General features: G+C 35.4%; 1 protein-coding gene across 2 annotated transcripts in view; it reads right to left on the bottom strand.

The window, feature by feature from the left end:
- Window positions 1–1,136: 1,136 nt before the first annotated feature.
- LOC125648690 (zinc finger CCCH domain-containing protein 18-like) overlaps window positions 1,137–14,355 on the bottom strand; it is a 21,065-nt gene continuing 7,846 nt past the window's right edge. Inside the window, exons 2-18 of one of the 2 annotated variants that reach the window (XM_048875699.2) lie at window positions 12,637–14,355; window positions 10,209–10,244; window positions 9,853–9,994; window positions 9,447–9,529; window positions 9,252–9,353; window positions 9,001–9,143; window positions 7,129–7,276; window positions 6,853–6,911; window positions 6,612–6,737; window positions 6,425–6,526; window positions 6,220–6,315; window positions 5,750–5,938; window positions 5,373–5,624; window positions 3,806–4,020; window positions 3,251–3,438; window positions 2,967–3,081; window positions 1,137–2,497 (exon numbers count right to left, since the gene is read on the bottom strand). The exon at window positions 12,637–14,355 is cut by the window's right edge and continues 195 nt beyond it. In XM_048875699.2, the coding sequence (XP_048731656.2) occupies window positions 2,262–2,497; window positions 2,967–3,081; window positions 3,251–3,438; window positions 3,806–4,020; window positions 5,373–5,624; window positions 5,750–5,938; window positions 6,220–6,315; window positions 6,425–6,526; window positions 6,612–6,737; window positions 6,853–6,911; window positions 7,129–7,276; window positions 9,001–9,143; window positions 9,252–9,353; window positions 9,447–9,529; window positions 9,853–9,994; window positions 10,209–10,244; window positions 12,637–14,355 (3,951 nt within the window). In that variant the 3' untranslated portion in view covers window positions 1,137–2,261. The remainder of the gene's footprint in view (window positions 2,498–2,966; window positions 3,082–3,250; window positions 3,439–3,805; window positions 4,021–5,372; window positions 5,625–5,749; window positions 5,939–6,219; window positions 6,316–6,424; window positions 6,527–6,611; window positions 6,738–6,852; window positions 6,912–7,128; window positions 7,277–9,000; window positions 9,144–9,251; window positions 9,354–9,446; window positions 9,530–9,852; window positions 9,995–10,208; window positions 10,245–12,636) is intronic. The other variant, XM_048875706.2, reaches the window with a different exon arrangement.

Here is a 14,355-nt window from a genome sequence, read left to right as displayed (position 1 = left end):
CCCCCATAGTGCAAAATTGAAAAGGGTTATACACACACATCATTTAATTGATAGTAGTATCATCAATTCAAAATATTGAGCAGAAAATATCTTCCTATGTCAAGAGTGAATTGACCATGTGACCTAAAAATCAATAGGGGTCATCTACTCCTTATGCTGTACAAGTGTACCAAGTTTGGTGTCAATCAAGTAAATAATTCTTAAAATATAGGAGACAATATATTACTATGTCCAGTTCAACTATTGACTTTTGACCTCAAAATCAATATGGGTCATCTTCTCCTGAAGATGTACCCGTGTGCTAAGTTATTGAGTGGACTGTATATTATATGTCCAGTTTGACCCTTGACCATGTGACCTCAAAATCAATAGGAGTCATCTCCTGAATATACACCAGTGTACTAAGTTTGATGTCTGTCAAGCAAAGGGTTCTCAAGATATTGAACAGACAGTATATTCCTGTCCAGTTTGACCCTCGACCTTTAAACATGTGACCTCAAAATCAATAGGAGTCATTTTCTCCTGAAGATATACCAGTGTACTAAGTTTGATGTCTGTCAAGCAAAGGGTTCTCAAGATATTGAACGGACAGTATACTCCTATGTCCAGTGACCCTTGACCTCAAAATCAATAGGAGTCATCTTCTTCTGAAGATATACCAGTGTACCAAGTTTGATGTCTGTCAAGCAAAGGGTTCTCAAGATACTGAGCGGAACTGTAGGTGAAAAGGATAACGCTTTATAGCCTGGAAACCATTGCCTCTACAGACGGACGGACAACCCAATTCTAGTATACCCCCCCCCCCTTGCAACTTTGTTGTGGGGGTATAATAAAGTAAATTTGAAAGTTTTCAATTTCAAAATATTGTTGTACATATCCTCCACTTTTCATCCAGATTTTTGGTGTAGCATTCTTCCTAAATGCAATACAGCATTCTAAAAGTTTCTCCTCTAGTCTCCCCACTTGTTTCGTATAAAAAACATTATATGGTATTTTATGAAATTTTAAAAGAAGTCTGGTACCCTAGGACCTGTACTACACATAAACGGCATTTGCATAACATAAAAGGATATCTTATCCTAGTTGTCCAAAAGAGTATCTCTAATCCAAACCTTGAATGTATTAAAACAAGAAAATCAAATCATTGACTTTATTTCATAATACTAGTATTTGTACAATGTCTGCACAATATCCTGAAACTGAATCATCTCCAGACATCGACAGATGTAATACATGTATATCAAAAATCAAAGTAAACATCAAGAAATCAAAATTTCTGTACTAGTGATGTTTCAGCACATAAACCATAATAAATGTAAATAACATTCATATCTCCTTTCACTGACATCATTTGAATAAGTAAGCATATGTACTAAAAGAAAACAACAACAAAAACCCGGATTAACTGATCATGGTTTTTTCTTCTTCCAAGCTTAAAAGTTATTCTAAGGTTTGATTGAGTAAAACTACCATTCCACTATTTTCTTGTATGAAAATTCACCATGATTAAAATATGTTCTCTTCACAGTGGCTCTATGTAAAATGGGGAATTCTGAGTAGTGAATATGTACTCTCACAGTGGCTCTATGTAAAACGGGGAATTCTGAGCAGTGAATATGTACTCTCACAGTGGCTCTATGTAAAACGGGGAATTCTGAGCAGTGAATATGTACACAGTACACCACCGCTACTACAGTACACCACCGCTACTACAGTACACCACCGCTACATTCGATAGCTGCGAAAGGCGATAGTGTAATAAACAATAAATACGTAAACTAGCACACATATACATGTAATCATCTGCAGAACATTCGTCTCAAAAATTACAATCTCCATCGAACTTAGAAAATATATATCTACATGTATCTTATACCATAGAGTATGTCATGTGCCATGTAGCAAGAAAAAATATCACCATATCTATTCCAACTCTTTTGGACAGTCAATCATAAAATGCACTCTGTATTCAAAGAACTATCATCTTCTCTTTAGAAAAATGTACACATCACACATTTCAACAAGCATGCATGGTGAAAACGACCATTTTCCCAAAAAATTCATAATAAATCAAACTTCCATTCATAAAAGTTTCAAATATAACTAGTTTGCAGTGATGTGAACACCATAAATAGATAAGTGAATTCATGTTCCAAAAACATGGGTTTTTTTTTTCCATATAATAAAAAGGAGTTTTTTTAATTTATTAAAGAAAAAATGCCATGATCTGTATAGAGATTAAAATCCTATGTCCCACTTTATCAATTCATCTTGGATCTCTTGCGAGCAATAGCATCCTCCACAGCCTTCAGCTGCTTCAGGAGCTCTTCTCGACGAGACGATGTGCTCTTCTTCTCTTTGGGGGGAGGAGCCACTGCCTGGGGCCCTTTAGGAGGATTCTTTGTGGCTGGAGTTGGCCTGGGAGGAGGAGCTGCCTTTACTGGTGGAGTAGGAGGAGCTGTACTGACAGGCTTATCCGGTTTCTTCACTTTCTTGTCTGCAAGATAAATATGAAATTATTTTCCATCTTTCTAAATAAAATGGGTGTACAGATAGAGGTAAATTACATGAATGTCCAGCAAAACTTGGATAATGAACTCAAAATGACTGTCAAAATAGATTTGTAATATGCATGATAAATACAATTAGTTTCAAGTTTTACTCTGATCCAGTCATCTTCAAGAAAGCTCTATTCAAAGCTACAGGCTTACAGTCACTTTCCCCTTACATATCTTTTCATCAAGTCATTTCCATGAAATAAACACTTAAAATTTTTAGAAATGTCAACAATAAAAAAAACTTCCATAATGATTAAATCATCACAGAGTGAAATGAAACTTTTATTCAAAAATCAGATGTTACGTTAGATACAAGTATGTATTCATATGTTCGAGAATCACTTCACTAAAATTTGAGAACCCAATTTTGCCAATGAAAATATGAACGATGACAGCACAAAATATTACCTGGTTTTGGTTGTGATGGAACTGCAATGGCTGGTCTTTTGGCAGGAGGAACATCCAAATCTGTTGATGGTCTTTTCTTCGACCCCAACCCACTTGGCTTTTCTTTCTCTGCAGGCTTTTAAATTCAACAAACACAGAAATTATCATGTGTGGTAACTTCAATCTTTAATACAATAAACTGGTACCATTTCAGCTTTAAACAAATACTCATGCCAAAGACTTTCAACACACTTTGACTCACGGATATACAGGTATGTATAAAAGGTAAATACTCCCATTATTACCTTATTTAGTAGAGTTAACTTTATGTTCTGTTTGGACCCCACCACCTTCAGTGGGTCTTTAGGTTTTGAGGTTACTGGAGCTTGACTAGGTTCGTTGCGGCTTCCTTTGGAGGACCTACTGCCCATTGGTGTTGTGGGTTTCTTCTCTACTTTATTAGCTGGTGGCTCAAGGCCTTTGGCTGTCTTTACTGCAAATATATTTACATAGACATAACTAAACTATCAAATTCAGTTTCTGCAAGAATGATCCCAAGAAAAGCTCGAATGTTTGTATTACTGACAATTTCCTGACCTATTTTTCTTACTTTAACATGCTTTTTATCTGCACAATGTTCTGTTGTTTCTTAACATTATTTATTGAATACCACTTTTGAATGTTTTTTTGGTTGAGCAGGATGGAAAACCAGAGTCACGTGATCAATGATATACACATACCATTTTTAATTAACAAAAGCGCTGTCCAACAAAATCCCATTTTCTGGCAAAATCACAAATCATGATGCCCATTGAAATTAATAAAACTATCAAACTTTCACTTAGCAAAATGCTTCTTACCTTTTTTCTTCTTTGGAGAAACAGGTGACCCTTCCTTGGCTCCACCCACACCTCGATAAAGGTGCTCTGAGTCAGCACTTCCAGATGAGCTGCTTGAAGAGTGACTGCTGACTGAGGACACACTGCTGGCACTGGAGGACCGCGAGGATCCAGATGAGGAGGACCTGCTCCGTGATCTACTGCTGCTGCTGTGTCTTCTTTTTTGTCTTGAAGGTCTGGAAATACAAATGTTTAAAGATGAGTAATGTCGATTCTTTATTTAAACAAGTATTAGTAATATTCACATGAAGCCATCCTTGCAAAATGAAAGTTTAGGTTTTATTTCATGATCCCCAATTTAGATAGACTTAAATTCTGTTGGATTAGAGCATATGTAATTTTACATTTTCATGATGCTGAACCTCATGAATCTTGTATTCACATAACATCGGGAAGCTACAACTATTAAAGTATTACACCTATTAAAGTATTACACCTATTAAAGTATTACAACTATTAAAGTATTACACCTATTAAAATATTACAACTATTAAAGTATTACAACTATTAGTATCACAAATATTGTCCTCTTTGTGCATATGAGAGAATATATAAATAATATGAAGTGAATAGATAAAATTGTAATAAAGACTGATTAAGAGAAGTCCTCAAAGGATCCCCTTTCCTATGACACAAACTGGGTACCCTCTACATAATGCTATGACAAACTGGGTACCCTCTACATAATGCTATGACAAACTGGGTACCCTCTACAGAATGCTATGACACAATCTGGGTACCCTCTACATAATGCTATGACAAACTGGGTACCCTCTACATAATGCTATGACACAATCTGGGTACCCTCTACAGAATGCTATGACAAACTGGGTACCCTCTACATAATGCTATGACAAACTGGGTACCCTCTACAGAATGCTATGACACAATCTGGGTACCCTCTACAGAATGCTATGACACAATCTGGGTACCCTCTACATAATGCTATGACAAACTGGGTACCCTCTACATAATGCTATGACAAACTGGGTACCTCTACATAATGCTATGACACAAACTGGGTACCCTCTACAGAATGCTATGCCACAAAGTATAGCATGCTCTGGGATAAAAATCTGAAATTTTTAGGAGCCAAGTGGAACCCCAAGTGAAAAATTTAGGCACCCACATTGAAAACAATTAGCCCATGCTGTATTTTTTCTCTTTACTTCATGCAATCAGAACTTGTGTACAGAAATAACCGTAGAGTTGTTAAAATTGTATTTCACATTTTAACTCTTTTCATGAAAATATGACCTTATTATCTTAGTCTATGCTACATTGTACCTTCTTGAGTGGGTCATGATGTAATATATTTGTATTTTGCATTTGTACATCTCTAACCATACTTATAAAAGCACATAAAATTGTATTTCTCTGGTCAAATACTTTCTGTGTGTTTAATATGACCTCTCAAATCATTTGATTAGATATATATAAAATAAACATGATATACATAGTTAGCGAGAAGACTGTTTCTTTGATTTCAAAAGTGATAATGCAATAGAATGTACATAACCAAGGTTACCGTTGTGGTTGTGGAACTCGCTGTGGTGGCTGCAGTGGAGGTGGAGGCCCAGCTTTATTCTTGGGAGTCCTACCACGATCAGGTTCTTGTGGGGGTCCTCCTTGTATCCCTGGCTGGGAACGCTGTCTATCTAATGGTGGACCTGCAGATGGTAGTTTACCTTGAGGACCACCTTGATTCTGACTGGTTTGTCGTCTGATTGGTCCAGGTAGTCCTGGTGGACCAGATACGGCACTTCTTGGCTTTCCACTACTACAAAAAAAAATGAAAATTTAAGAATTGTGATCCATCATTCTCTCTGATCACTTGCAAAATTAACATAATTTGTTGAAATTTGTAGACCAAATACACACTATGACATGTCTAAGGGTACTCACTCTGCTTTAAATGGAGGCGGTCTGTTTTGTTGCTGTCTGTTTTGTTGCTGTCTGTTTTGAGGCTGTCTGTTTTGAGGTGGTCTATTTTGAGGCGGTCTGTTTTGTGGTTGTCTGTTTTGTGGTTGTCTGTTTTGAGGCTGTCTGCCTTGTGGACCTCCTGCATGTTTAAGTGGTGATCTGGTTGGAGATCTGAGAATGAAAGAGTAATTATAAATGTCAAATACAGTAAAACATGCTTTATAGCAAATTGCTGGGAACAATCAATTTATTTTTGTTATAAACAGAATGAGATATATATATGAAAAGTTCATATGTTTTAGAACTAAATGGAATAAAAATCACTTCACTGTAAGCATGAAATCATTCTGAAAGTGTTTGATGTAACTATGTTTTACTGTACCAGATTCAAGAGACATTTACAGCTAGCTGTCATCAAGTTCTACCCAGTACTGGATTTTTACGCAACTCACCTTGAACTGGATGAGGTACGACTCCCTGAAGAACGACTGCTATATGAACTATAGGATGATGACCTTGACCTTGAACGTGATGAACCGGAAAATGAACTGTCAACAAATAATATAAAATTACATACTTATCTTATTATGTTTTTAAAAAACTGAAATTGCATTAATGCCATCTGCACAAAATCCAATTGACTTCATGTTCAAGTACCTTGATGAAAATGAAGATGAGTAACTGTATGATCGTCTGGATCGTCGCCTTCCCCGTGATCTACTTCTGGAACCTCTGGGTTTCTTTTTTGGCGACTTCGACCTAAAAAATTAAAATGTGTAGCAGTTTATAGCCATTTAAATGGTTCTTTTTAAAACAAGTTGCGAATTGAAATGAGTTCTCTCACCTTCTCCACGGGTCATGCCAAACGTCAGCTGTGTGCCTGTGTATCGGAGTTTCCCTTGTCTCCCGGGGTGGGGGTTCCTCCACCCATTGTTTATTTCTGTGTGAGGCTGGTTTCCTTTCAAACCTTCTGATACAAATACCACAATCAGTTTGTAGGTTTTCCTCTTTGTATTCAAATCATTTACATGCAAGAATTATTATATCTTTAGAAAGTAATCTAACTGGTTTTCCCATATCAATACCTTTCTGCTGGGTGTCGGACAGGAAATGGCTCCCTGATAAACTTCTGATGTTCTCGTTCCTATAAAAAAAAATATTCCAGTTAGCAACTTCAAACAATGCTGTACTAATAAGTTAATAACCTTTTTTTTCAACTGTGAATGTTGCACTGGTTATAATTAAACTGTACAAACTGTAGCACAACAAAGTTAAAATAATGAAGTTACACATACAGTATTTACAAATACTTTCATGCACACCTCAGCATGACATGGTACACTTGATGACAAGAACCTTACCCTGTGATAATGAGGCACTGGAGGTGGTGGTACCCACTCTGGCTCCCTCGTCCAGCGGACCTCGAAGTTTTCATATTGACCATGCTGCCAACCTATAGGACTAGGTGACCGCTTAGAAGGCAGCTTGTCATAATATTCATCATCGTATCTGAAATTTTTATAATTATGATATTATAATATTCATATGGTTAGCCTCAAGACATTTATTTATTGTGTTTATACAAAAAAACATCATAGCTAACACTAATGTCTATGAATTAGTTGTAACAAGCAAGACATCAAATTTTCTTATGTCATCTTGAAAATTCATGAGTATGGGAAAATCCAACTCTTTATAGAATACATGTAAGTTTTGAATTGATGGGAAAAAGTGTGTGTGTGTGTGTGGGGGGGGGGGGATTCTTTAAAAAATGAAAACAGTACATCTTCCCTGCTTTCTAAAAATATTGAAGTACTTGCACATTAAATTTTTTTAGGTCATTGATTAATTCTTGGAATTAGAAATGAATGGTTCTGGAGTCACACTTCAGTTTAAATTCGATGAGTAATAAGATCAATGACTTGATATTATATAAATATTGCATGTAGTTGAGGGTAACATTGAAAATTTCCACCCTGACAGGGTTTGACACTAAGGCACGTTCGACCGACCAAGTCTACTAAATGATAGGTCCGGTCGGGTAAAATGTCGATTCACTAGTCCGACTGGTCATGTTGAACAAATAAACAAGAAACTTTATTTTAAACCATAAGATATCTTATTTTTAACTTAAAAAAATAACTGTAAAGAGTTTGCGAGCAATTTTGAACCGCGTGATGACAAAATCTCTATTTTTAGTTCTAATCTATAAGTCGCTGTCGGAAGTGATATTTTACGACATTTACTCTTTGTTAATGGGTGTAAAGTTATATTTCGGATAAATAGATATAAACTGTTTTATTTTCATTTGAATAAAAACAAAACAGTTTATTTTAATTGAATATAAGAACGTGTTTATCAAATGAATAAATTAAATCGTAAATAGCCATTTTTCGTTGTTGACACATGTGCGGGAATGTGTCGACTTCTCGTCCTCAAGGAAGGGTGTTCCGAGAAAAAAAAAGAGGAGTAGATTGGGAAGAAACAAAGCAGGGCTTATGAAAAAGAAATTTTGAAAAAGATGTTGAGGTCATTTTATTCTAACAAAAGACTAAAGAATTTCTGTGCCGAGTAGAATTTAAAGAATGCGTTTGAAATTAAAAGCATCACATTGAATGACGAGACTAAAGATGTTTTTGAGACAATTAAGTACGTTATAGTTTAAACTTAACGTTTGTCATTTGAATTAAGTACTTAAATATGGAGAAACCATCAGGGTTTCTTTTCTCTGGAAAGTTGATCAGGGCTAGTGGATGTAAGGTCAGGTCTAGTAAAAATCATTTGAAGTAGCCCGACTGGTCTAGTGCTCAAGAAAGTAAATGTCAAACCCTGCCTGAGAAAACCATTGTCAACTGAGGCGTAGTCAAGGGGTGCTTTCTCGAGGGGTGATTAGCACTCGTACTTGGATAATCATTGAATATTTTGGCAAGTTAATGTAACAAATTTTTTATGAAGACACTTATTATGTACTCCACGCACAATCTTGGGACTAAAGAGACACAAAATTATTGGATCTAAAAAAAAAAAATGCATATCCTGGATTTATAATTTTAAAGTACACAATCAATGAAAAATTTACAAAATGTTTGAGGCATGTCTTGTCCACATCAAAGGAATATATCATATATATCTTAAAAACATAAATTTTGTGATTAAAATCCCTTTAATGAAAAAGATCATTGTACAGACACAGAGTACTTTCTCAATCAGGGCTCTCCATGTAATTAACTCACTGGTCATAATATGGGTCTTTGTGCACGTTCTTGTAGCGGTCATTCTCTTTGTTAAGTTCCCTCTCTTCTTCCACAGATAAATTCAATCGTTTGTGCTCAAAATCTGTCTCCTGCTCTTTTCTCATATTAGCTTTCTTCAATTGCTGCAACAAAATAGCCCTTATCTTATTAACACTCCCTCTATAAACAATATAATGACTTCTGTACACATACAATGTTATTCTGCAAGTTCTAGTTGCATGACCACTCACCTCCTTAGCATGTCTCAGTCCCCTCTCCCAGGCTGTTTCTACTTTCGGGGGCATGGGAGGTGGAGGTAACTCTTCTTCCTCAATGTCCTCAGTTGCAGGTTTCTACAGTATAAAATAAAATTTACCGTTGTTGGAAGAATGAAAGCTTTGGAAAACAAGTGGTATTTGACAATAGTACACATGTTGATATAGTACCTCTCCTGGGCCTTGCCAAGGACCGCTGCCCTGTCCATAATTGGATGGTCCAAACTCTGACCGCTCTATCATCCTGTAGTTACCTAAACAATGTATAACATTATGTACATTGACAAAGTCATCTATGCTTTTGATATCTTTTAAAATGCAAAAGGTAGCCCTTTCAAAAAAGAAAATCACCGATTGCCCTCTGAGGACATGGATGTTTAGTGTACACAAATGTACAACCTCTGTGATGTCGATATATAATCCATTACATAGTGCAAAACAAAGCAACTGATATGTTGGGGAATACTTGCATGAAAAGTTCTCCCTCATGGAATACTTATTTACATGTAGTTTTGCATAATATACATACATATTTGTAATTAACGAAAATAGTTCAGCAGAATTTTTAAGAACTAACCTTTATCATTAACTCCAGGGTGAATAAATCTGCAGTTGTTTCCCCAAGTGCAGACCCCACGAGTAAAGAATCGACAGATTGGTGGAATGAATGGTTTCCTAGTCCCTGGTTCCCTGATCTCCCCCTCCTCACAATCCTCATCCTATCAATGAACATGTGGTTAATATTATGCCCCCAATAAAATCCACATCTTAATTCTCTTTCAGAATAAATCTAAAAACACAACTATATTCTGGTGTTTTTTTAATTTAATCATGTACATGTATATTTTTTCTTTTCTAAAAGTTCTATTTTTGTTTGAAAATTAAACTTTATGTAATGTGGTATTAGTGAAACACAATATCAGTTTAACTTACATCATCCAATTCACCATCATCAGATTGTGCTTCACCCTATGAAAATAAAATAAATTCAGAACATGGTATTTGAAACTAGGAACAGATTTAGTGGACTAAAGCATATAGATCCCCCTTTATAAAGCCATAAATACCTATTGTTTGCACACAAATTTGATATTATAGATACTATTAGATAGAACATTGTCAATTCATCAAATTAACTGGATTTGGCTATAATGAAAATTCAAACAGTTTAACGTTTTTAAAAAGTCTTAATTTCATCAGGGACTATCTTTGAAATTTTCACTTCATTCTGACATATGTTCATAATCAGTGATACCGATTGATGTTATCAAATTGACCTGATGCAGTTGTAACGAAATTCAAAAAGTTTGGATATTCTATTAACATAGAAATCAGTCACCAATGTAATAAAATCTATTAGATGTGGTTATAATGGAAACAGTTTAAAATTTCTAGAAAATTTCAAATAACACCAATGTTATAAAACCGATTAGATATGATTATAATGAAAATTCGAACTATTTAGATTAATAATTTTTTCCCCCAATTTTTTTTTTTTTTTTTAAATTTTATCCAATCTGAAAGAACAAGATGCGATTGTACACATAAAAATGGCCAAAAATTTTCTCTCTATAAAATGTGTCTGGAATTAACCTTAATCAGCGTTTTAAGAAAGTAAAATATATGTCAGGTATACTATGTCAACAAAATCAGAATGATATTCCTAATTGGATAGCATTATGACATCATGATTAAGACATTTCCCGACTTTTTTCAAAATAAGTTTGAAAACTGTCAAATGTCATACAGATTATTATATACTTTCAATTTCATCTCTTCTTTTTTCTTTAAAAGTTTGCGGGCATATATCACACGATATATGCCCGGAAACATTCCGGCCTGCAAACATTACATCACAATCAAATTTCTACGCCGTTAATTTTCAAATTTTTCGTGTTTTTCATCTTTTACTCAGTTAAACCGATAAAGTTATTGTTAAAAATAAAATTATTGTTAGTTTCTAAATGAAATTGAAAGTATATAATAAAAAGGTTATAGACTTTGTATGGGAAATATGACCTCGTTTTTTGTCGCGAACGGACCTCGCAAGCTCGGTCCGTCTACGCACCAAAAAACTCGGTCGTTATATTTTCCCATACAAAGTCTATAACCTATAATTATTGCTCAGGAAAAGATGTGCGCATTTGTCGAGCAAAATGAAAATGATATATATTGTGTATTATTTTAAGATGAAAAACATACTTGAATATGAATTTGCTTGACGCATGCGCTGTATGTTTTATGAAAAGAAAACCACCCAAATTTGTGGATATTTTCATTGAAAATGGCATGTTTGCAATTTTATGCCAACTTCTTGCTCTCGTCATATGACACAAATCATTTTGCTGATCAAACTGAGCGGATTTTGGGTTTGCTAATCCATTCCTTATTTGAATGCCAGAGTTTGAGCTCCATGTGGAATCATCGATATTTTGGGCCAAATGACTTTAGAAACTGTACCTACTTCTTTTCTCTTCAATCACAAGAGAACTGATCAGAACTAGACATACTGATCATCAATTGATTGGATGTGGACATAACTGGATATACAAATAATGAATTTTTTTGGCAAATTCAAATTTCAACAAATCTTTAAAATATTTTCTTCAATCACATGTTTTGAATCAGAAACTGCATCTATTTATAAATACCAAATATCGGATCAACATAGTATGTTAAAAAGATGGTAAGGACAAGATTGGCTAACTTTTACTTGTCGTCTGACTTTCCAGGATGTAAGGTCAAAATAGTAAATGGCACATCTTCATATGGTAATGCATCTACATGCCAAATATCAGAATCTTAGATAAATTAATACGAAAGACAGAGTGAGGACAAGATCTTGCTAACGATTATCTAAATTTTGCTAGTACTTTGACCTTGCGATCACTATACAAGATCATATGAAGGTCATAATGGTAAATAAATCTGCCATCTGATCTCAAATGTCAGAATCAAGTGAAATATATAGAAAATTATTGAGTACAGCTTAGCATTTTAACTCATTGGTCCAAAGGATAAATAACCATGTAAGTTACAGTAGTAGTCCTGTACCAAATTTGCCTGTCCTTCTATTTTATACTTAATTAACTTTTAGTTTTTAATCCAGTCTATTATGGGTGAAGCCCTTGGTTTTTTTCACAAATCAAAGAGATTTTAAGATTTTTTTTCAAGATTTTTTCTTTTCTTCAAATGATGGGGATGTACACATTTACAGTAACTGTCCTCACTATGTCTTATTTAATCAGACAGACATGGTGAGGATAACATCTACTTTAAAAAAAATCAGACTAAAACAATGTTTCCCTTCAGGATGAAGAATAGACAAACCTTTACATAAGTAATGAAATTATCTGCTAACCTCCTCAGTCTCTTTTTTCTCCACTTCATTTTCCCCAGCTCTGCTTTCGTCCATTTTCTCTTTGTCCTCATGACCACGCCCATCCTCATCCCCAACTTCCTCATCATAATCCAACTCCACTTGCTCCTCGCTCATGCTGCTCTGACTATGAAATTTCTCTATATTCCTATCTCTCTTCACCTCTGTCCTCTTATGAGTCCCCTCATTTGTACGGATTGCTTCTTTGACCACATTGTCTACTTTATAAACATCCACTTTCTCATCATCACTGAAAGATTCCTCCTCATCTGATATGTCATTGTACATTTCACGCCTCCTCTTATCCATGTCAATGTCAGACAAGTTCCCATCCTCAGAAATTGGGGATGCAGCTGATTCTAAATCCCTTACAGGCGTTTTCTCTCTTTCTGCCAGGTCACTTTCAGGACTATTTATATCTTCAGTTTCTGCGAAAGGCCTGTCATTTTGTACATTATCACCTTTTTTTGTCAAGTCCAAATCCCAATCATCAATATCATCATCTTTATCCCCGTATTCTTCTTTTTCTCCACCTTCCTCATCATCAGACAGTTCACCTGCCTCGCTATCACTGATGTCCTCAGCAGGAGACAGAGGATTATCCACAACTTTAATTTTCCCCACAATTTCCTCATCATTTTCTCTCTTTCTTACTTCATTTCCTTGACTTGCATCAGACTGAGGCTCTTTATTTGACAAAGTTTCATTTTCGTCGTCGCTTGACACCTCATCCGTTCCCGTCACTAAATGTTCCTTTGAATAATCATCCACATCCATAGAATCCTCATTTTCTCTAACTGTGTGTTCTATACTGTCAGTAACCATTTCCTCTTCCTCAACCGATTGTTTGCTCTGTTCCTCATCCCATCCGTTCATGTCTTCATCACTCTCAATATCACTTCCTTCAATGTTTCTGACAGGAATGGGTTCACTTTCTGTTTGTGGTTCTAGTCCTTCCATATTACTATTCTCCACTTGAGATAACATATTTGGGGACAGAATCTTGTCATTTTCCACACTACCAACAGATTGCATATCATCTGCAAGACTACTTTGCAACTCATCTTGATTTGAAATTTCTGCTGTATTTTCAAATGAAGTCCTACCAGAGTGTGTGTTTTCAATACTCTCCTGAGACGTGTCATTCCCTGTTTGACTATCTTCCAAATTTTCATTCACTTCCTCATTCTCATCTTTTTGCTCACTTTCAATTTCAGAGGAATTTCCTTCAGTTTGATTTTCTTCGTAACTTGGAGCAGACGTATTACCATCAGCTGCAGACTCTTTATTGGACTCACTTTTTGCACCTTCATCTGCTTCTTCTTCCTCATTTCCATGCCCTTCCTCCATGCCTTCCCATACATCACCTTTTTCTTCATTTATATCATCTTTACTTGGATTTGTCACATTTTCATCATTCACATTATGGGGAGAAGCGAGATTGTTTGAATCTTCCTCATCTTGGGAAGAAGTAGGACTGTTTATAGCATCTTTGTTTTGGGGAGATGAAGGGCTGTTTAAATCATCTTCGTTTTGGGTAGATGAAGGGCTGTTTAAATCATCTTTGTTTTGGGGAGATGAAGGGCTGTTTAAATCATCTTTGTTTTGGGGAGATGAAGGGCTGTTTAAATCATCCTCGTTATCAGGTGAAGTAGGACTGTTAGAATCATCTGTGTTCTGTTTATCCTCAACATCCGATTC

Source organism: Ostrea edulis, chromosome 1, assembly GCF_947568905.1.
Source record: "Ostrea edulis chromosome 1, xbOstEdul1.1, whole genome shotgun sequence".
NCBI classification, from domain to species: Eukaryota; Metazoa; Mollusca; class Bivalvia; order Ostreida; family Ostreidae; genus Ostrea; species Ostrea edulis.
The sequence above is the reverse complement of the archived record's forward strand: the minus strand, read 5'-3'. Positions and strand labels throughout refer to the sequence as shown.